The sequence below is a fragment of the Lampris incognitus genome, chromosome 8 (genome assembly GCF_029633865.1).
Source record: "Lampris incognitus isolate fLamInc1 chromosome 8, fLamInc1.hap2, whole genome shotgun sequence".
NCBI classification, from domain to species: domain Eukaryota; kingdom Metazoa; phylum Chordata; class Actinopteri; order Lampriformes; family Lampridae; genus Lampris; species Lampris incognitus.
The window spans coordinates 60,795,536-60,820,357 of NC_079218.1; the positions used below are offsets into that span (position 1 = coordinate 60,795,536).

At 43.6% G+C, this 24,822-nt stretch overlaps 1 protein-coding gene across 1 annotated transcript in view; it reads right to left on the minus strand.

Annotated features, from left to right (window-relative positions):
• The window catches only part of csf1rb (colony stimulating factor 1 receptor, b), a 91,623-nt gene extending 79,357 nt beyond the window's left edge, over positions 1–12,266 (minus strand). Inside the window, exon 1 of the mRNA XM_056284428.1 lies at positions 12,105–12,266. Coding sequence (XP_056140403.1) covers positions 12,105–12,171 — 67 coding nt within the window. The 5' untranslated portion in view covers positions 12,172–12,266. The remainder of the gene's footprint in view (positions 1–12,104) is intronic.
• Between the last annotated feature and the right edge of the window lie 12,556 nt (positions 12,267–24,822).

The window sequence follows — 24,822 nt, forward strand, 5'->3', positions numbered from 1 at the left end:
TGATGAAGGCAGAGGACAGGAGGAGGTGATGAAGGCAGAGGACAGGGGGAGGTGATGAAGGCAGAGGACAGGAAGAGGTGATGAAGGCAGAGGACAGAGGAGGTGATGAAGGCAGAGGACAAGAGGAGGTGATGAAGGCAGAGGACAGGAGGAGGTGATGAAGGCAGAGGACAGGAGGAGGTGATGAAGGCTGTTGCTATCTGCCTGTTTTCATGATGCCCCGGTGTTGGGTTTGACAGTAGTTTGTGTTTATTGAACTTGTGTTCCCCAATTCACGTCCTCAGTTTTAGGATTCCTTCTCAAACCCGAGACGCAGTCTCCAATAATGTGGAGCGTTAGGAGTCGGTTACAATGTGACATGAATTGATAACTCCTCATTAGCCCTAAATGGTGATGTTAGAATGGTGAACACTCAATACTGACGAGGGGAGAAGCCGCCCGAGTGTTAGATGGAGGTGTTGGGAGGCGTGAGTCCAGAGGACATCTGACATATTCTGCTCCTTCTTCCTCAGACTCTGGATCCTCCACAGACTGAGACTGAAGGTTCCATGTTTAGGGGGTTGAGAAGAATAGCAAAAGGAAGGCCCTGTGATGGTCTGGCAGCCCGTCCAGGGTGTCTCCCTGCCTGCCCCCCAGTGACTGCTGGGATGGGCTGCAGCACCCCCGCGACCCCGAGAGCAGGATAAGCGGTTTGGATGATGGATGGAGATATATATCATCTTTTAAACCAGCATTACTGATCTTCAGCAGATCACTGGAGCTGTGTGAAGTCCTCTGCTGCTTCAAGAGCTCCTCTATCATCCCAATCCCCGAGAAACCCCGTATCACCGGGATCACATGACTACACGTCCGTTGCCTTAATGTCCGTGGTCATGGCATCCTTTGAGAGGCTGGTGGTGGCCCACCTGAAGGAAATCCCAGACCCCCTGCTCGAACCCCTGCAGTTTGCCTACCGAGCAAACAGAGCAGTGGATGACGGAGCCAACATGTGACTGCACTACGTCTTCCACCACCTCGACCCCCAGGGACACACGCAAGGGTGCTGTTGGAAAAAGAAATGAACTGCTTCTCTGCACCCTATGCATTGCCTTTGTGCACCGCCTGGACTTGAACCTAGTTTTTCAGCACGGACTTGCGGTGTCTCCTGCCCAGATCGGCGCTTGTGTTGTACTAGCCCTGATGAACATGCTGTGGGGGAAAGTGTCTGCTACATGAAAGTGTAACATTGTAACATTGTGACTTCCGCTCAGCTTCAGTGCAACAAACCAATAAGCCAGCTTTTATTATAGGACTGATTAGCGAGAGTCGGGTATTCGCAGTTAAAGGATGGCTTTATCCTCCCCGCTCTCAGGCGCCACAACAGCATCAGCATCCGTGTGTAACGTACTGCCTGCTTTCCGGCACCTCCCACTTACTGTAGCAACTGTCGCAAAATACGTCATAACACTCACATCCATGACATCGCCCCCTTTCAGACGCTGCCATTATCCATATCCGCGTGACACTCAATGCTAATATAAACAACAGCACCCTCTTGTGGCCTAAGACTAGCCGAAGAGAGAAAGAGTAAATGTTTACCAAGCATTATGTCTCTTAACAAACATGCAAAACCAACAAGGTCAGACTGTTTTTCACACTCAGGTGTCTGACTAAACCTTCCCTTCACAGGTCAAGTTTCTGGACAGGTTTAACAAGCCTACCAGACAGACCTGGTTTGTGGCAGTCCATCAGTGTTCACTTTTGGGCTCGCCTGAATGTCTGGTGGGTCATTCCTGGGGTTTGTGTTGGCCTCCGCCGGGGACCCTGCAACGGGCACCGCTTGGAGATGGCGACGGTTTTGCCTGTACAGAGCTCCTCGCTCTGTCTCGATGATGTACGACCTCTGTGTAGTGCTCTCGCCTGCCACTACACTACAGGCTTTTCGATGGTCCAGCCTTGTGGGGACATGGTCTCCTTGCTGTAGTGGTGCGAGCTTTTCCACGCCGTGACGCTTGTTGTAGTAAAAGGCCTGTTTACTCTTCTCCGCAGCATCTCTAGCTCTGATGTGATGTCGGCTCGGCCGCTCTGGTTGCAGATCCTTGGGAAGGATGGGAAGGGTCGTCCTGATTTCCCGCCCCATCGGGAGTTTGGCCGGACTGACACCCGTGCTGCTGCGTGGAGAGGATCTGTAGATCCTGATGAGAGCAAGGAGAGGATCTTTTTGTCTCAGAATCCCCTTGGCTGTTTGGACTGCATGTCCATTTCCTTGCAGGTTATGGGGGCTAGAGGTCATGTGCTTGAAGTCCATTTCATGGGCAAAGTCTCTGAAGACATCACTACGGAACTGTGGCCCGTTGTCACGGACAACCTCCTCCGGTATTCCGTAGCTCTTAGCTTCGAGGCTACCTGTGCGCTTGTCCTGGTTGACATGTGGAGTATCTCCAGGTATGGAGAGTAGTAGTCCGTTATAACCACGTACTTTTCTCTGTCATGTCACACAAATCTATGCCGATTTTCTTGCAGGGCCTGTCTGGGGAGGTGCTGACAAGAGAGGCTCTCTGCTCGGTGTTCTCCTCTGCTCCACCTTGTGTGTGATCTGCGAGGCTATGCCAGGCCACCACACTGAAGTGCTGGCTCCGTCTCGGCATTTGTTAAGCCCTCGGTGGCCCTCATGTGTGCGTTCTAGTATCTCTGACCTCATTGTGTCCGGTATCACTATCCTACTCCCCCTGGTGACTACCCCGCCATGTACAGACAGTCCATCTCTCCCAGGACAGTAGTCTTTGACACAGTTGTGTGTGTGTGTGAGTGTGTGTGGTGTGTTCAGGCCGCCACACTTGTATGTACCAGACCACTTCTTGGAGCTGCTCGTCGGCTGCTGTCTCTGCTCGGATGCCGTCCATCTTCTGTGGCGATGCTGGAATGCTGCCGATCACAGCTGCGACGCAACACTCCACGTCTGTGTGACTGTCTCGGCTGTGCTCTGGGTCCCTCTGCGGACTCCGGGACAGCATGTCTGCCATGACGAGGGTCTTTCCCGGTGCATATTCTGCCTCCGGGTTGAACCTCATCGAGCGCACGAGAAGGCTCTGGCAGCGGATCGGCACATTGTCGACATCTCTGAGTTGATCAGTGGAATGAGGGGTTTGTGATCGGTTTGAATGGAGGCAGGCGGTGGAGGTACACTTCAAACCTCTCTCACGCCCACACACACGCCAGGCACTCCTTCACTATTAGGGCGTTCCTCGTTTCAGCATCGCTCAGACGCCTTGGACAGTATGCCACCGGCCTCCAGTCCTCGCCATGGAGCTGCGCTGCCCACTGAGTGGGACTTTAGCAGTCCATACAGTGGCTGGCCCACTGTAGCTAGGTCGGGAATGTATCTCCCCAGGTAATGTATCATGCCGAGCGCCCTCTTCAGCTCTTGGACGTTTTCAGGCGGGCTGAGGTTGTTGACTGCAGACACTTTGGCCGGGTCATGTTGCACGCCGTCGTTATTGATCCCCTGACCCGGGAAGTGTAGCACCCTCTTTCTCAGCACACACTTCTCTATGTTCAGCTTTAGGCCTGCAGACTCTAGTCGCTCCATGATTTTCTGCAGCCGTTCATCGTGCTCTCTCATGTCGCTGCCGTGGACGATGGTGTCGTCCATATAAACGACAACTCCCTGCAGCGTCTCCACCATCTTTCTTTGAAAGATCTCAAGGGCACTGGTGATCCCAAATGGAAGACGTTTAAAACAATACCTTCCATACGGTGTAATAAAGGTGGTCAACCTCTGCCTGTCTTTGTCCAGTGGGATCTGCCCGAGCCCCGAGGCTGCATCTAATGATGAGAAGACTGTGGGGCTGTTGAGCTGAGCGATCATCTCCTCTGGTGTCGGCAGTATGAACCTCTCTCTCTCGACAGCTTTGTTAAGCTTCTTTAAGTCGAGACAGATGTGCGCTTTACCCGACTTTTTTGGGACTGGCACCATCGGGGCGCACCACTCTGTGGGTTCAGTCACAGCCTCCGTGATGGTGTTGGATCCCATCTGTTCCAACTCTTCTTTCACTGCACCCAGGAGGGGTATGGGGGCACGGCGTGCGGTGCAGACTGCACAGGGCTGGGCCTTTTCCTGCAGCACTATTCTTACAGGCTGAGTAAAGGGTGTGAATACTTATGTACATGCAATATTTCAGTTTTTTATTTTTAATAAATTTTCAAAAATTTCTACAAAACCTTTTTCGCTTTGTCATTATGGGGTATTGTGTGTAGATTGATGAGGAAAAAAAAGGAATTTAATCCATTTTGGAATAAGGCTGTAACGTAACACAATGTGGGGAAAGTGAAGGGGTGTGAATACTTTCCGGATGCACTGTAGTCTATGCCTCCTCTCTGTACATGCCTAAACAATCTCAATCTTGTCTCTCTCAACTTCTCATCCATTCCTCTGATCTTGAACGCAGCTCTCACTTCTTCATTTCTCTTCCGGTCTTTTCTAGTCATTCCCAAGGACCAACGCAGCAGGTTCATCTCTGCTATACTTTGCCCTTTACCCTTTGTCACAAAGTACTCCAGCTACCTTTCTCCATGAATTCCACCCAGATTGTGTCCTTTTCTTGACTTCCTTCTTACTACCGCCTTCTGTCTGTATTGTCGATCCTAAGTTGTTGAATTCGTTAACTTCTGGGACATCTTCTCCTAAGGTCAATCCTAGACTTGCTTATTCATATGCAGGTACTCAGTCTTTGATCTGCTGGTCTTTAGTCCTCTAATCTCTGGCGCTTCTCTCCCATCTTCAAGATCTCTCTCCAACCTTTCCTTGTCCTTGTTTGCTAGCATGATGTCCTCAGCAAACATCATGCTATATAACATATCATAATAATATAATATAAAAGTATAATAGTAGTAGTAGAATGTAATATAATGTTATAGAGCATGATGTCATCAGCAAACATCATGCTATATAACATATCATAATAATATAATATAAACGTATAATAGTAGTAGTAGAATGTAATATAATGTTATAGAGCATGATGTCATCAGCAAACATCATGCTATATAACATATCATAATAATATAATATAAAAGTATAATAGTAGTAGTAGAATGTAATATGTTATAGAGCATGATGTCATCAGCAAACATCATGCTATATAACATATCATAATAATATGATATAACAGTATAATAGTAGTAGTAGAATGTAATATGTTATAGAGCATGATGTCATCAGCAAACATCATGCTATATAACATATCATAATAATATGATATAAAAGTATAATAGTAGTGGTAGAATGTAATATAATGTTATAGAGCATGATGTCATCAGCAAACATCATGCTATATAACATATCATAATAATATAATATAAAAGTATAATAGTAGTAGTAGAATGTAATATAATGTTATAGAGCATGATGTCATCAGCAAACATCATGCTATATAACATATCATAATAATATAATATAAAAGTATAATAGTAGTAGTAGAATGTAATATGTTATAGAGCATGATGTCATCAGCAAACATCATGCTATATAACATATCTTAATAATATGATATAACAGTATAATAGTAGTAGTAGAATGTAATATAATGTTATAGAGCATGATGTCATCAGCAAACATCATGCTATATAACATATCATAATAATATGATATAAAAGTAAAATAGTAGTAGTAGAATGTAATATAATGTTATAGAGCATGATGTCATCAGCAAACATCATGCTATATAACATATCATAATAACATGCTATAACAGTATAATAGTAGTAGTAGTAGTAGTAGAATGTAATATAATGTGATGTGCAGAGTTGCTTCGTGGGCTGCTGAAGCGAGTCTGTCGTTTTGCTGACACACCAGCTTTGCGGTCCATCATGCTGCCACAGAAACCTAAAGTTAGAAGACGTGCATCCTCCGGGTGTTCTGTTAGGGTGTTTCTTCACTTTCAGCCTGAAGACATAACACACACACTCACACGCAAACACACTCACACACACACGTATGCTGAAGCACCACACGCGTGTGTAAGTGGGGTGGGGTGGGGGGTGGGGCAGGGGGCTGCCAACTTCCTCCTCTCCTCTCACTTCCTCTGTGTTAGAAGGGTTGACAGGAGTTGGGTGGGATCACTACCAAACAAAACTTCTTGCTTAAAAATGTGATTTTACACACACACGCGCACACTCACACGCACACTCACACGCACGCCATGTCACGAGCCGGCGTGACTCGCGGTGAAGTTCAGACGGTGAAGCCAGTTGGATGTGTTGTTGAACAGCCGCCTCGGTTCAGTCTGACGTCTGTTTTATTAAAGAACCGAAGTGTTTTCCTTTTCAAACTGTCCATCACCCGACAGACCTGCACACACGGGGGCGCCCTCTGAGTTCTCACTGGCAGATTAATAACAACATGTGTAATAACATGGTAATTACACATGTTTAATTTGTTCTGCCGTCAGAAACGGCTTTCTGCAGACGGATGACGTCACGTGACGACGCTCGATCCCTGGTGTGTGACGACACAGCGTCACGTGTACGGCGGTATCCATGGTAACAGCAGGCCCGTCTAGTTGGCTGAAGAAAACCCAGAAAATGATTTTCCTTCTTTAAATGTGAAAAAAATCCTCATTTAAAAAACATCCAACTTCGGAAAATTCAACAATGTAAATTTTCAGCCTCAACACACCTCGAATCTTGACAAACACCAGTAATGATGACGTTGTGGACACACACACACACACACACACACACACACACACACACACACACACACACACACACACACACACACACGTGCGCGCCAGTAAACCCGTGACCAGACCAGAGAGGATTGTGGGTAATGTTTGGGCTCCAGCAGTTGAAAGTGTTCAGTCAGGTGGAAGTTTGACGTGTTAAAATCCTTTTCTAACCCGGAGAAATTCAGGTGTTTTCTCTTTATTAAAGTCCTGATCCTGATCCTGATCCTGATCCGCCACGTGTGACCTTTTGCAGAGTACCAGAGTCTCTTTATCAGGCTTTACCACAAATAGATGTCTGTATCGAGTTTTTATCACTACTGACATATTCACCATAATAAACACAGATTTCTGCAGCAGAAAGTTCTGGACTACACAACCTTACAGAACATCTAGTTCCTCCTCGGGCTCTAACGTGTTCTTCTTGTTAACTAGGAAGAGCAAAGTGTCCTGTGTGGAACCTGGATGATAAATCCATCAGGTTCTAACATGTTCTTGTTGTTAACTAGGAACAGCAAAGTGTCCTGTGTGGAACCTGGATGATAAATCCATCAGGTTCTAACATGTTCTTGTTGTTAACTAGGAACAGCAAAGTGTCCTGTGTGGAACCTGGATGATAAATCCATCAGGTTCTAACATGTTCTTGTTGTTAACTAGGAACAGCAAAGTGTCCTGTGTGGAACCTGGATGATAAATCCATCAGGTTCTAACATGTTCTTGTTGTTAACTAGGAACAGCAAAGTGTCCTGTGTGGAACCTGGATGATAAATCCATCAGGTTCTAACATGTTCTTGTTGTTAACTAGGAACAGCAAAGTGTCCTGTGTGGAACCTGGATGATAAATCCATCAGGTTCTAACATGTTATTGTTGTTAACTAGGAACAGCAAAGTGTCCTGTGTGGAACCTGGATGATAAATCCATCAGGTTCTAACATGTTCTTGTTGTTAACTAGGAACAGCAAAGTGTCCTGTGTGGAACCGGGATGATAAATCCATCAGGCTCTAACATGTTCTTGTTGTTAACTAGGAACAGCAAAGTGTCCTGTGTGGAACCTGGATGATAAATCCATCAGGTTCTAACATGTTCTTGTTGTTAACTAGGAACAGCAAAGTGTCCTGTGTGGAACCTGGATGATAAATCCATCAGGTTCTAACATGTTCTTGTTGTTAACTAGGAACAGCAAAGTGTCCTGTGTGGAACCTGGATGATAAATCCATCAGGTTCTAACATGTTCTTGTTGTTAACTAGGAACAGCAAAGTGTCCTGTGTGGAACCGGGATGATAAATCCAGCAGGCTCTAACATGTTCTTGTTGTTAACTAGGAACAGCAAAGTGTCCTGTGTGGAACCTGGATGATAAATCCATCAGGTTCTAACATGTTCTTGTTGTTAACTAGGAACAGCAAAGTGTCCTGTGTGGAACCTGGATGATAAATCCATCAGGTTCTAACATGTTCTTGTTGTTAACTAGGAACAGCAAAGTGTCCTGTGTGGAACCTGGATGATAAATCCATCAGGTTCTAAGATGTTCTTGTTGTTAACTAGGAACAGCAAAGTGTCCTGTGTGGAACCTGGATGATAAATCCATCAGGTTCTAACGTGTTCTTGTTGTTAACTAGGAACAGCAAAGTGTCCTGTGTGGAACCTGGATGATAAATCCATCAGGTTCTAACATGTTCTTGTTGTTAACTAGGAACAGCAAAGTGTCCTGTGTGGAACCTGGATGATAAATCCATCAGGTTCTAACATGTTCTTGTTGTTAACTAGGAACAGCAAAGTGTCCTGTGTGGAACCTGGATGATAAATCCATCAGGTTCTAACATGTTCTTGTTGTTAACTAGGAACAGCAAAGTGTCCTGTGTGGAACCTGGATGATAAATCCATCAGGTTCTAACATGTTCTTGTTGTTAACTAGGAACAGCAAAGTGTCCTGTGTGGAACCTGGATGATAAATCCATCAGGTTCTAACATGTTCTTGTTGTTAACTAGGAACAGCAAAGTGTCCTGTGTGGAACCTGGATGATAAATCCATCAGGTTCTAACATGTTCTTGTTGTTAACTAGGAACAGCCAAGTGACCTGTGTGGAACCTGGATGATAAATCCATCAGGCTCTAACATGTTCTTGTTGTTAACTAGGAACAGCAAAGTGTCCTGTGTGGAACCTGGATGATAAATCCATCAGGTTCTAACATGTTCTTGTTGTTAACTAGGAACAGCAAAGTGTCCTGTGTGGAACCTGGATGATAAATCCATCAGGTTCTAACATGTTCTTGTTGTTAACTAGGAACAGCAAAGTGTCCTGTGTGGAACCTGGATGATAAATCCATCAGGTTCTAACATGTTCTTGTTTTTAACCAGGAACAGCAAAGTGTCCTGTGTGGAACCTGGATGATAAATCCATCAGGTTCTAACATGTTCTTGTTGTTAACTAGGAACAGCAAAGTGTCCTGTGTGGAACCTGGATGATAAATCCATCAGGTTCTAACATGTTCTTGTTGTTAACTAGGAACAGCAAAGTGTCCTGTGTGGAACCTGGATGATGAATCCATCAGGTTCTAACATGTTCTTGTTGTTAACTAGGAACAGCCAAGTGACCTGTGTGGAACCTGGATGATAAATCCATCAGGCTCTAACATGTTCTTGTTGTTAACTAGGAACAGCAAAGTGTCCTGTGTGGAACCTGGATGATAAATCCATCAGGTTCTAACATGTTCTTGTTGTTAACTAGGAACAGCAAAGTGTCCTGTGTGGAACCTGGATGATAAATCCATCAGGTTCTAACATGTTCTTGTTGTTAACTAGGAACAGCAAAGTGTCCTGTGTGGAACCTGGATGATAAATCCATCAGGTTCTAACATGTTCTTGTTGTTAACTAGGAAGAGGAGAGTCTCCTGTGTGGAACCTGGATGATAAATCCATCAGGTTCTAACATGTTCTTGTTGTTAACTAGGAAGAGCAGAGTGTCCTGTGTGGAACCTGGATGATAAATCCATCAGGTTCTAACATGTTCTTCTTGTTAACTAGGAACAGCAAAGTGTCCTGTGTGGAACCTGGATGATAAATCCATCAGGTTCTAACATGTTCTTGTTGTTAACTAGGAAGAGGAGAGTCTCCTGTGTGGAACCTGGATGATAAATCCATCAGGTTCTAACATGTTCTTGTTGTTAACTAGGAAGAGCAGAGTGTCCTGTGTGGAACCTGGATGATAAATCCATCAGGTTCTAACATGTTCTTCTTGTTAACTAGGAACAGCAAAGTGTCATGTGTGGAACCTGGATGATAAATCCATCAGGTTCTAACATGTTCTTGTTGTTAACTAGGAACAGCAAAGTGTCCTGTGTGGAACCTGGATGATAAATCCATCAGGTTCTAACATGTTCTTCTTGTTAACTAGGAAGAGCAGAGTGTCCTGTGTGGAACCTGGATGATACATCCATCAGGTTCTAACATGTTCTTGTTGTTAACTAGGAAGAGCAGAGTGTCCTGTGTGGAACCTGGATGATAAATCCATCAGGTTCTAACATGTTCTTCTTGTTAACTAGGAACAGCAAAGTGTCCTGTGTGGAACCTGGATGATAAATCCATCAGGTTCTAACATGTTCTTGTTGTTAACTAGGAACAGCAAAGTGTCCTGTGTGGAACCTGGATGATAAATCCATCAGGTTCTAACATGTTCTTCTTGTTAACTAGGAAGAGCAGAGTGTCCTGTGTGGAACCTGGATGATACATCCATCAGGTTCTAACATGTTCTTGTTGTTAACTAGGAAGAGGAGAGTCTCCTGTGTGGAACCTGGATGATAAATCCATCAGGTTCTAACATGTTCTTGTTGTTAACTAGGAACAGCAGAGTCTCCTGTGTGGAACCTGGATGATAAATCCATCAGGTTCTAACATGTTCTTGTTGTTAACTAGGAACAGCAAAGTGTCCTGTGTGGAACCTGGATGATACATCCATCAGGTTCTAACATGTTCTTGTTGTTAACTAGGAAGAGGAGAGTGTCCTGTGTGGAACCTGGATGATAAATCCATCAGGTTCTAAGATGTTCTTGTTGTTAACTAGGAACAGCAAAGTGTCCTGTGTGGAACCTGGATGATAAATCCATCAGGTTCTAACGTGTTCTTGTTGTTAACTAGGAAGAGGAGAGTGTCCTGTGTGGAACCTGGATGATAAATCCATCAGGTTCTAACATGTTCTTGTTGTTAACTAGGAAGAGGAGAGTGTCCTGTGTGGAACCTGGATGATAAATCCATCAGGTTCTAACATGTTCTTGTTGTTAACTAGGAACAGCAAAGTGTCCTGTGTGGAACCTGGATGATAAATCCATCAGGTTCTAACGTGTTCTTGTTGTTAACTAGGAAGAGGAGAGTGTCCTGTGTGGAACCTGGATGATAAATCCATCAGGTTCTAACGTGTTCTTGTTGTTAACTAGGAAGAGCAGAGTGTCCTGTGTGGAACCTGGATGATACATCCATCAGGTTCTAACATGTTCTTGTTGTTAACTAGGAAGAGGAGAGTGTCCTGTGTGGAACCTGGATGATAAATCCATCAGGTTCTAACATGTTCTTGTTGTTAACTAGGAACAGCAAAGTGTCCTGTGTGGAACCTGGATGATAAATCCATCAGGTTCTAACGTGTTCTTGTTGTTAACTAGGAACAGCAAAGTGTCCTGTGTGGAACCTGGATGATAAATCCATCAGGTTCTAACATGTTCTTGTTGTTAACTAGGAACAGCAAAGTGTCCTGTGTGGAACCTGGATGATAAATCCATCAGGTTCTAACATGTTCTTGTTGTTAACTAGGAACAGCAAAGTGTCCTGTGTGGAACCTGGATGATAAATCCATCAGGTTCTAACGTGTTCTTGTTGTTAACTAGGAACAGCAAAGTGTCCTGTGTGGAACCTGGATGATAAATCCATCAGGTTCTAACATGTTCTTGTTGTTAACTAGGAACAGCAAAGTGTCCTGTGTGGAACCTGGATGATAAATCCATCAGGTTCTAACATGTTCTTGTTGTTAACTAGGAACAGCAAAGTGTCCTGTGTGGAACCTGGATGATAAATCCATCAGGTTCTAACGTGTTCTTGTTGTTAACTAGGAACAGCAAAGTGTCCTGTGTGGAACCTGGATGATAAATCCATCAGGTTCTAACGTGTTCTTGTTGTTAACTAGGAAGAGGAGAGTGTCCTGTGTGGAACCTGGATGATAAATCCATCAGGTTCTAACATGTTCTTGTTGTTAACTAGGAAGAGGAGAGTCTCCTGTGTGGAACCTGGATGATAAATCCATCAGGTTCTAACGTGTTCTTGTTGTTAACTAGGAAGAGGAGAGTGTCCTGTGTGGAACCTGGATGATACATTCTTCATGTTCACATGGAGTTTGAATCTCAGAGCTTTCTTACCTTCAGCTGAGCAGCACAGGGCGATGGACAGGATGAGAGACTGCAGAAACATCTTCTCTCCCTTCATCCCCTCCCTCTATCTCATCAACTAAATCCCTCTCTTCTCCTCCTTTTATCATCAACCAAATCCCTCTCTTCTCCTCCCTTTATCTCATCAACTAAATCCCTGTTCTCCTCCTTTTATCATCAACTAAATCCCTCTCTTCTCCTCCCTCTATCTCATCAACTAAATCCCTCTTCTCCTCTCCCGTCAGGCTGACTTCTGACCAGACTGTTGTTCCGCTCTAGAAACTGAGCAGCAGTCTTCCCTCTCCCTCGCTCTCCTCGCGCGCCTCTTGCTCCTCTCTCTCTCTCTCTCTCTCCTCTCTCTCTCTCTCTCTCTCTCTCTCTCTCTCTCTCTCTCTCTCTCTCTCTCCTCTCTCTCTCTCTCTCTCTCTCTCTCTCTCTCCTCTCCCTCGCTCTCCTCTCTCCTCCCTCGCTCTCCTCTCTCTCTCTCTCTCTCTCTCCTCCCTCGCTCTCCTCTCTCTCCCTCCTCGCTCTCTCTCTCTCTCTCTCTCTCTCTCTCTCTCTCTCTCTCTCTCTCTCTCTCTCTCTCTCTCTCTCTCTCTCTCTCTCTCTCTCTCTCTCTCTCTCTGTCACTCTGTCTGTCAGATTCAGTTTCAAAAGTGCTTTACTGGCATGACAAACAGACACGTGTTTTGCCAAAGCAGTCATTACAAACAAGGAATCAGAACATATACCCAACATGTACTTATACATAGACACATACAAGGAATCAGAACATATACCCAACATGTACTTATACATAGACACATACAAGGAATCAGAACATATACCCAACATGTACTTATACATAGACACATACAAGGAATCAGAACATATACCCAACATGTACTTACACATAGACACATACAAGGAATCAGAACATATACCCAACATGTACTTACACATAGACACATACAAGGAATCAGAACATATACCCAACATGTACTTATACATGGACACATACAAGGAATCAGAACATATACCCAACATGTACTTATACATAGACACATACAAGGAATCAGAACATATACCCAACATGTACTTATACATAGACACATACAAGGAATCAGAACATATACCCAACATGTACTTATACATAGACACATACAAGGAATCAGAACATATACCCAACATGTACTTACACATAGACACATACAAGGAATCAGAACATATACCCAACATGTACTTATACATAGACACATACAAGGAATCAGAACATATACCCAACATGTACTTACACATAGACACATACAAGGAATCAGAACATATACCCAACATGTACTTATACATAGACACATACAAGGAATCAGAACATATACCCAACATGTACTTACACATAGACACATACAAGGAATCAGAACATATACCCAACATGTACTTATACATAGACACATACAAGGAATCAGAACATATACCCAACATGTACTTACACATAGACACATACAAGGAATCAGAACATATACCCAACATGTACTCATACATAGACACATACAAGGAATCAGAACATATACCCAACATGTACTTATACATGGACACATACAAGGAATCAGAACATATACCCAACATGTACTTATACATAGACACATACAAGGAATCAGAACATATACCCAACATGTACTTATACATAGACACATACAAGGAATCAGAACATATACCCAACATGTACTTATACATAGACACATACAAGGAATCAGAACATATACCCAACATGTACTTACACATAGACACATACAAGGAATCAGAACATATACCCAACATGTACTTATACATAGACACATACAAGGAATCAGAACATATACCCAACATGTACTTATACATGGACACATACAAGGAATCAGAACATATACCCAACATGTACTTATACATAGACACATACAAGGAATCAGAACATATACCCAACATGTACTTATACATAGACACATACAAGGAATCAGAACATATAACCAACATGTACTTATACATAGACACATACAAGGAATCAGAACATATACCCAACATGTACTTACACATAGACACATACAAGGAATCAGAACATATACCCAACATGTACTTATACATAGACACATACAAGGAATCAGAACATATACCCAACATGTACTTACACATAGACACATACAAGGAATCAGAACATATACCCAACATGTACTTACACATAGACACATACAAGGAATCAGAACATATACCCAACATGTACTTACACATAGACACATACAAGGAATCAGAACATATACCCAACATGTACTTATACATAGACACATACAAGGAATCAGAACATATACCCAACATGTACTTACACATAGACACATACAAGGAATCAGAACATATACCCAACATGTACTTATACATAGACACATACAAGGAATCAGAACATATACCCAACATGTACTTATACATGGACACATACAAGGAATCAGAACATATACCCAACATGTACTTATACATAGACACATACAAGGAATCAGAACATATACCCAACATGTACATACACATAGACACATACAAGGAATCAGAACATATACCCAACATGTACTTATACATAGACACATACAAGGAATCAGAACATATACCCAACATGTACTTATACATAGACACATACAAGGAATCAGAACATATACCCAACATGTACTTACACATAGACACATACAAGGAATCAGAACATATACCCAACATGTACTTACACATAGACACATACAAGGAATCAGAACATATACCCAACATGTACTTACACATAGACACATACAAGGAATCAGAACATATACCCAACATGTACTTATACATAGACACATACAAGGAATCAGAACATATACCCAACATGTACTTATACATGGACACATACAAGGAATCAGAACATATACCCAACATGTACTTATACATAGACACATACAAGGAATCAGAACATATACCCAACATGTACATACACATAGACACATACAAGGAATCAGAACATATACCCAACATGTACTTATACATAGACACATACAAGGAATCAGAACATATACCCAACATGTACTTACACATAGACACATACAAGGAATCAGAACATATACAGGTGCAGTATAAAAACCAGATGGGTAATCAGTTACCAGTAGTACTTATTTATTATTTAACTATTGTTATTATTATTATCTTTATTAATGTTTATTTTATTTAAAGCAGGGTAGTTAGGACGACTATCTGTGTGTGTGTGTGTGTGTGTGTGTGTGTGTGTGTGTGTGTGTGTGTGTGTGTGTGTGTGTGTGTGAGAGAGAGAGTGTGGTCTTGGGCTTCTTTGTGTAAAAAGTAGGAAATATGTGTGTGAATATGTGTATCATTCAGTGTCCCTCAGATGGTGGCCAGTGAGAACATATTGTGCAGCTATAGTACAGTATAGTAATAGGAATGTATAGTATAGTAATGACTCTAGTATAGTACAGTACAGTACACTATAGTGCAGTATAGTATAGTACAGTAAAGTATAGTATAGCACAGCACAGTACAGTACAGTACAGTACAGTTCTCTTTGTCTTCACCCAATAAGTAGGCTAGTTTACTGTGGTTTGGTAGAGCGTTGCATTTGGGGGGTTTTTCTTCACATTTTGGGAAGAAGCATCACGGATTGATAGGAATGTTTTGACGGTTAAAACGTGCAGCTCTGTCTCAACTACGTTGTCTTTGCACTGCTGACACACACGTTTTTGTGTGCCTGCCAGTTTCTATGGCTAAGCGGTGCTCACTAAGTCTGTATTTTGTCAGTGTATTTCTCAAATGTGTTGCTTTTATTTTAGTTAGGTAATCTGCTTAATTATATTCTTTGTCTAGGGCCGAATAGCATTGCATCTTGTTCTGTGATTTTATTTTGGATTGCCAATATTCACAATAATTGTCTTTTAGGTTTGAGGAAGCTTGTTTAAGCCGAATATGTTGTGTAGTTTGGACCTGGTCTTGTGCCTTTAAGCCGTTAGTATGTGTTAGTGGAACAGGATGGCTGAAGACCAGGTTGGTAGCAGAGTTCTTGTCTTTGTTTAAGCCGAATATGTTGTGTAGTCTGGACTTGGTCTTGTGCCTTTAAGGTGTTAGTATGTGTTAGTGGAACAGGATGGCTGAAGACCAGGTTGGTAGCAGAGTTCTTGTCTTTGTTTAAGCCGAATATGTTGTGTAGTCTGGACCTGGTCTTGTGCCTTTAAGCCGTTAGTATGTGTTAGTGGAACAGGATGGCTGAAGACCAGGTTGGTAGCAGAGTTCTTGTCTTTGTTTAAGCCGAATATGTTGTGTAGTCTGGACTTGGTCTTGTGCCTTTAAGGTGTTAGTATGTGTTAGTGGAACAAGATGGCTGAAGACCAGGTTGGTAGCAGAGTTCTTGTCTTGGCTCAAGTCTTGGTATTGCAAGGCTTTATAATGGAAAGAGTGTGGGTCACTGGATTTTAGGTGTTTCCAGAATCTGATTGCCCTTTTTTGAATGTTAATCAGAAGAGGCTAACGGCCTAATGCTGCCCTGCAGGCATTGTTTGTAGTGTGCCAGTGGACTTTTAGGATGTTTTTGCAAAACTCAACATGCAGGGTCTCAACTGGATGTTTTTTTCCCTTTTATCTAGTCCCTGGCTTGCAAGTGGGCCCCACACTTCACTGCCATAAAGGGCAGTTGGTTCTATCACTGATGCAAATATTTTTAGCCAGATACGGATTGGAATTTCAAAAGGAATTTATCTTTTTATGGCAAGTAAAGCCCTGCATGGCTTGTCTCTTAGTTCATTCACTGCCATGTTGAATGTTCATTTACAGTTGATTCTAAGGCCTAGGCAGGTGTGATGTAGTGTATGTTCAATTTCATTTGGTCCTAATCTAAATATGTGCTGTCTTCCCTGATCTCTGGATCGTTTTTGAAAGATTAATATTTTAGTTTAGGTCATGTTAACTGCCAAAGGCCCAGGTCTGGCAAAACTTTTGAAGGTCTAATTGAATCTGTAGTGCTTCCTCCATTGGTGAAAGAAGGGCGAGCTCATCTGCATAGAGGAGGAATTTGACCTCACTGTCGTGCAGAGTGAATCCAGGTTCTGATAACTTTTCCAGTATGCTCGCCAACTCATTAATGCATATGTTAAATAGGGCTGGGCTTAAAGAGCAACCCTATCTCACTCCGCACTCCTGAGGGATATATTGGGTTCTTTTGGTTCCAATTTTAACGCCACACTTAGCTCCTGAGTATATTGTATTATGTCATATGTTGTACCCCCCACACCATTTTCAATTAATTTGTAGAACAATCCATAATGTCAAATGGTGTCAAATGCTTTTTTTAAGTCAACAAAACAAGTGAACAATTTATTATTCACTTGTTTTATTCACTCTCTCTGTCTCTCGCTCTGTGTGTGTGTCGCTCTCTCAGTGTTGTGTGTGTGTGTCTGTGTGTGTCTCTCTCTGTGTCTGTCTCTCTCTCTGTCTCTCTCTCTCTCTGTCTGTCTGGAGTTTGGGTGTCTGAGGGAGTGGTTGGGGAGATCCAGGAATATTTCTTTTCTGCCTCTTTAGTTTGGTACTTCATGAATTCTCTATATCAGCGGTGGCTAACCATGTGCCATGGAGAGCCATGTGTATGCAGGTTTTCACTCCAACCAAATCAAAATCAAATCAATTTATTTGTATAGCCCAATATCACAAATGTGCCTCAGTGGGCTTAACAGCAACACAACATCCTGTCCTTAGACCCTCTCATGGGATAAGGAACAACTCCCTAAAAACCCCTTTAACAGGGAGAAAAATAGGAAGAAACCTCAGGGAGAGCAACAGAGGAGGATCTCTCTCCCAAGACGGACAGCGTGCAATGGATGTTGTGTTCACGCAATTTACAAAATACAACATTGAAAGAGGATAACAGAATTATAATGGACATAAAATGTATGAAGAACATGATGCACAGGATGCCGGGCAGTGTCCACATGCCAACGGAGCAGTCCAGGGCCCAAGCCACGCGACCAGCATCATCATGTAATAAAAGAAAAACATACGTCAGGAAAGGAAGGGCAGGCAGCATCCAAATGGCGACCACCATCACCACGGAGACCTGGGAGGAGAACCGACTGCACGTGCACGCAAGAGAGACTCACATGACACCATTCAAACACAGAGAAAGAGAAAGGAGAAGACATCATTCAGAGAGAGAGAAAAGACATGTTAGAGAAGAGAACAGTTTGCAATAGTCATTAGCCATAATCAATTAAGTCATCAACTAGTCATAATCTATACTCTGTAATCTATACTCGATAATCTGGTGGGCAGAACAGTGGTTGGTAAATTCATTGAGACAGAAAACCAACCCGCCATCCAGTACAGGTTGTGAAGCACTCAACTTAAAGGCAACTAATTGTAAACTAAGGCAAAAAGATGAGTTTTAAGTTTGGATTTAAAGGACTCAACAGTCTCTGATTGTCTGATGGCAGCAGGCAGGTTATTCCACAACAATAGAGCCCGATAGGAAAAGGCCCTGCTGCCACCAGCTGACTTCTTTTTAACTTTGGGTACACACAGGAGCCCTGTATTTTGAGAACGAAGTGCTCGAGATGGCATGTAAGGTTTAAGGAGATCAGACAGGTAAGATGGGGGAAGCCCATTTAGGATTTTATAAGTCAGCAGAAGCACCTTGTATTCTGATCTAACATGGATAGGAAGCCAATGAAGGGAGGCTAGAATTGGTGTAATATGGTCAAATGTCCTAGTTTTAGTTAGGATTCTAGCAGCAGCATTCTGAACCATCTGAAGACTTTTAGTACTAGAATGTGGCAGACCTGAGAACAGAATATTACAGTAATGAAGTCTGGATGAAACAAATGCATGTATTAGAGTCTCTGCGTCAGCCATGGAGAGAAAAGACCGAATTTTAGCTATGTTACGTAAGTGAAAAAGGCAGTCTTGGTGATTTCTTTAATGTGCTTATCAAAGGAAAGGCTGGGATCAAACGTAACACCAAGACTTTTGGCTGCCACACTTTGTGAAACCTCAAAGTTGTCAATTGTTATCATTACTTGATCAAATTGGTGTCTGTGTCTAGCAGAGCCAATGACTAGCATCTCGGTTTTATCTGAATTTAAAAGCAGAAAGTTAAGTGACATCCAGTTTTTCACAGTAGCCAAGCAGGCTACTGTGATCAATGGTGTCAAAGGCTGCACTGAGATCCAGTAGTAGAATCACAGAAGTGGAATCAGAGTCGATCGCCAGTAAGGGATCATTTACCACTCTGGTCAGAGCAGTTTCAGTGGAGTGACAGGGCCTGAAAGCCGACTGAAAAGGTTCATATAGATCGTTTTCTTTTATATGGGTCAAAAGTTGTTGATACACAACTCTCTCTGGTACTTTAGAGAAGAATGGAAGATTAGACACTGGTCGATAGTTATTAAGAGACCCTGGATCATGTGCGGTTTTTTAAGTAGAGGTTTAACCACAGCTGTCTTAAAACTGCTTTGAACAATGCCAGAAGTAAGAGATAAATTAACGATGTCTAGCATTGTAGGTCCAAGAAAAGGCCAGACTCCACACCAGGTGATTTTACTGATACAGTCTTCCTCTTTGGTTGAAGGGTTGCTAATCAGTGAAACCAGCTGGTGTGGAGTCCGGCTGCAGTGAAAACCTGCATACACATGGCTCTCCATGGCACATGGTTAGCCACCCCTAAATACTCTATACAGAGTATTTTTCTTTTCGCAAGCATTGTGCAATACCTTTGTGAGCCATAGACTAACTGCATATTTTTGTTTCCTACTGTATCGTTTTCTTGGGAATTTTTTTTGTCATATTATAATTTGAATATTTTTAAGAATGTGTCATATGCTTTGTTGACATCTTCTTCATCGTATGTTATTCTCCAATTTTGTGTTAGTAATGGATTTCTAAATGCATTCATGGATTAATTTGTCCTTACTCGCTTGTATTTAAGTTATTGGCATCCTCATGCTTCTTGTAGTTACTGTCAGACTGCAGAAACTGGTAAATGGTCACTGATGTTATTTGTTACCAGCCAGCTCTCCTCTTCAGTGCTCACTTAGATGACGATGATGAAACGCATCTGTCAATAAACGAGTCACAATGAACTGATTGAGCCTTCCCTGGTCCTCTTACCTGGATTACTGAGCAGCAACAAGACACTGCCCGGCCCACTCTCGGTGTTGTTTTCCATAACATTTGTGAATATATTACCTATTAGTGTGGTACAGTGTGATGTCCTTCTGATAGGTCTAGTGCATCCGGAAAGTATTCACACCCCTTCACTTTCCCCACATTTTGTTATGTTACAGCCTTATTCCAAAATGGATTAAATTCCTTTTTGTTCACATCAATCTACATACAATACCCCATAATGACAAAGCGAAAAAGGTTTTGTAGAAATTTTTCCAAATGTATTAAAAATGAAAAACTGAAATATTGCATGTACATAAGTATTCACACCCTTTACTCAGTACTTGGTTGAGGCAGCCTTGGCAGCGATTACAGCCTCAAGTCTTCTTGGGTATGAAGCTACAAGCTTGCCACACCTATATTTGGGGTATTTCTCCCATTCTTCTCTGCAGATCCTCTCGAGCTCTGTAAGGTTAGATGGGGAGCGTGGCTGCACAGCTATTTTCAGGTCTTTCCAGAGATGTTCAATGGGGTTCAAGTCTGGGTTCTGGCTGGGCCACTCAAGGACATTCACAGACTTGTCCCGAAGCCACTCCTTCGTTGTCTTGGCTGTGCTTAGGGTCGTTGTCGTGTTGAAAGGTAAACCTTCGCCCCAGTCTGAGGTCCTGAGCGCTCTGGAGCAGGTTTTCATCAAGGATCTCTCTGTACTTTGCTCCATTCATCTTTCCCTCGATCTTGACTAGTCTCCCAGTTCCTGCCGCTGAAGAACATCCCCACAGCATGATGCTGCCACCACCATGCTTCACTGTAGGGACGGTATTAGCAAGGTGATGAGAGGTGCCTGGTTTCCTCCAGACGTGACGTTTGGCATTCAGGCCAAAGAGTTCAATCTTGGTTTCATCAGACCAGAGAATCTTGTTTCTCATGGTCTGAGAGTCCTTTAGGTGCTTTCTGGCAAACTCCAAGCGGGCTGTCATGTGCCTTTTACTGAGCAGAGGCTTCCGTCTGGCCACTCTACCATAAAGGCCTGATTGGTGGAGAGCTGCAGAGATGGTTGTCCTTCTGGAAGGTTCTCCCATCTCCACAGAGGAACGCTGGAGCTCTGTCAGAGTGACCATCAGGTTCTTGGTCACCTCCCTGACCAAGGCCCTTGTCCCCGATTGCTCAGTTTGGCTGGGCGGCCAGCTCTAGGAAGAGTCCTGGTGGATCCAAACTTCTTCCATTTACGAATGATGGAGACCACTTTGCCCTTCGGGACCTTCAAAGCTGTAGAAATTTTTTTGTACCCTTCCCCAGATCTGTGCCTTGATACAATCCTGTCTCGGAGGTCCACAGACAATTCCTTTGACTTCATGGCTTGGTTTCTGCTCTGACATGCACTGTCAACAGTGGGACCTTATAGAGACAGGTGTGTGCCTTTCCAAATCATGTCCAATCCATTGAATTTACTACAGGTGGACTCCAATCAAGATGTAGAAACATCTCAAGGATGATCAGTGGAAACAGGATGAACCTGAGCTCAATTTTGAGTGTCATAGCAAAGGGTGTGAACACTTATGTACATGCAATATTTCAGTTTTTTATTTTTAATAAATTTGCAAAAATTTCTACAAAACCTTTTTCACTTTGTCATTATGGGGCATTGTGTGTAGATTGATGGGAAAAAAAGGAATTTAATCCATTTTGGAATAAGGCTGTAACATAACAAAATGTGGGGAAAGTGAAGGGGTGTGAATACTTTCCGGATGCACTGTATATCAACACAGATACAGGGAAAAAAAAGTGGCAATACATTGCAGCTACTGTAGCGAATTCAGGGGGGCAGCTCGGGAACCGTTGCCACAGCCGGGACGCGAACCCGTATCTCCTGCACCGTGGGTGACAACGTTAACCAGTCGAGAAAAGGGTCCGAATCGGTTGTGGTGACGGTTCCCTGGCTGCCCCCCTGAATTTGCGACATTGGTGTCAGAAGTGGGACGGTGAGACCGTGAGGACATCGGAAGAGCGTGCGCCCGGAGACGTGGGGGAGTTGATATGCTGAAGCGCAGGGACGCGCTTCCCGAAGGAGGGGATAGTGTAACGTGCATGGATAGGTACACCGGACCCTTTCCTCCGCATCTCTATCTCCTGCACCGCGGGTGCCTACGTTAACCAGTCGACTAAAGGGTCCGACCCATTAGCCAAGGGCTAACGGGTGTACTTATCCAAGCACGTTACAGTATTAAAACTTGTTTTCCTGTATCTGTGTTGATATTTCACTCCTCGTTAGTTAGGCACTTAAAACACCATTGACGGTTTCGGAAAAAACGCTATATATATATATATATATATATATATATATATATATATATATATATATATATATAAAAACCCAGCCACTGAGGAGGCACAAGCCAGTGCATCCTTAGTGCCGGTCCCAAGCCCGGACAAATGGGGAGGGTTGCGTCAGGAAGGGCATCCGGCGTAAAATCTTTGCCAAATCAAATATGCGGATCATAAATAAGACTTACATACCGGATCGGTCGAGGCCCGGGTTACCAACGACCGCCACCGGTACTGATAACCAGCAGGGTGTCGGTGGAAACTATGCTACTGTTGGGCGAAGGAGAAGGAGAGGGGGAAAGCATGTCCAGAGGCAGCTAGAGAGGAGGAAGGGTAGGCATGTGGAGGTGAGAGTTGGAACTTTGAATGTTGGCACTATGACTGGTAAAGGGAGAGAGCTGGCTGACATGATGGAAAGAAGAAAGGTAGGCATACTGTGTGTGCAAGAGACCAGGTGGAAGGGGAGTAAGGCCAGGAGTATCGGAGGTGGGTTCAAACTCTTCCACCATGGTGTGAATGGGAGGAGAAATGGGGTAGGGGTAATTCTGAAGGAAGAGTATGTCAAGAGCGTGCTGGAGGTGAAGAGAGTGTCAGACAGAGTGATGAGTATCAAGCTGGAAATTGAAGGTTTATTGCTGAATGTTATCAGCGCATGCGCCCCACAAGTTGGGTGTGAGATGGATGAAAAAGAAGAATTCTGGAGGGAGTTGGATGACGTGGTGGAGAGGGTACCCAAGGAGGAGAGAGTGGTGATTGGAGCGGACTTCAATGGACATGTTGGTGAAGGGAACAGAGGTGATGAGGAGGTGATGGGAAGGTATGGTGTCAAGAAGAGAAATGTGGAAGGACAGATGGTGGTCGATTTTGCGAAAAGGATGGAAATGACTGTGGTGAATACATATTTCAAGAAGAGGGAGGAGCACAGGGTGACGTACAAGAGTGGAGGAAAGTGCACACAGGTGGACTATATGTTATGTAGAAGGCGCGATATGAAAGGGATTGGAGACTGCAAGGTGGTGACAGGGGAGAATGTAGCTAGGCAGCATCGGTTGGTGGTCTGTAGGATGACTTTGGAGACCAAGAAGAGGAAGCGAGTGAAGACACAGCCGAAGATCAAATGGTGGAAGTTGAAGAAGGAAGACTGTTGTGTGGAGTTCAGGCAGGAGTTAAGACAGGCACTGGGTGGTAGTGAAGAGTTGCCAGATGGCTGGAAAACCACTGCAGAAATAGTGAGGGAGACAGCTAGGAAGGTACTTGGTGTGTCATCAGGACAGAGGAAGGAAGACAAGGAGACTTGGTGGTGGAATGAGGAAGTACAGGAAAGTACATGTACCCAGCCAGAAATTATGGGTTAAAGAAAAAGAAACTTATTTAAAAACTATATAAGTTGTAAACAATTTGTTTTAAGTTCATGTTTTATTTTATTTCATATTATAGTTATGACTAGAAGAGCCCCACTACAATGTAGCGGTTTGGTTCTCCACCCGTCTAAATCTCCCTCCTCTTCATCCTGCCAGCTAACCACCTTCCCCCTGCCCCTAACCCCCCACCACTCCAACTCCCTCCCCCCAAATGCTCAGAATCATCTGAAATGCCGAGAAAAGTGGTTTCTAGCCATTTTTAGAAAATGCATATTTTGCATATTTATGCATAATTATGCATAATTTTAATATTCTGGGATTTTCCCCTTACTCTCTGAGACAATACCTACCACCTCCAAGAAGAATTAGGATCATAAGTGCTTTAGTTTTCGGTCCCGCTATCTACACTAACACACACACACACACACACACACACACACACACACACACACACACACACACACACACACACACACACACACACACACACACACACACACACTAACACCACACACACACATTCGGAAAATATATATGAGCAGACTTGTTACTTGGTTAAAATCGGTCCCTCTATCGGCTCCATTCTTCCCTGCCTCCATGGACGGAGTCCAGGATAGAGGGCGTGTCCGTGTGACTAGAGGAGGGGGGGGGCGGGACACATGAGACGGCAGCGGGGCCGCAGCGAGCAGCTTATCAAGAGAATACCAAGAAACATTGAGAGATAAAAACATAATAACACGTCTCAAGCGGCTAATTGACTGAATGGGTTTTACAGCACGAGCCCCGGGCTGTAATGAAGAGTGCCGTTTTAACGAGGTCATCGCCATCCCACTTCTGACACCGATGTGGCCAATTCGGCGGGGCAGTCTGGGAGACCGTCGCCACAGCCGGGACGCGAACCCGTGTCTCCC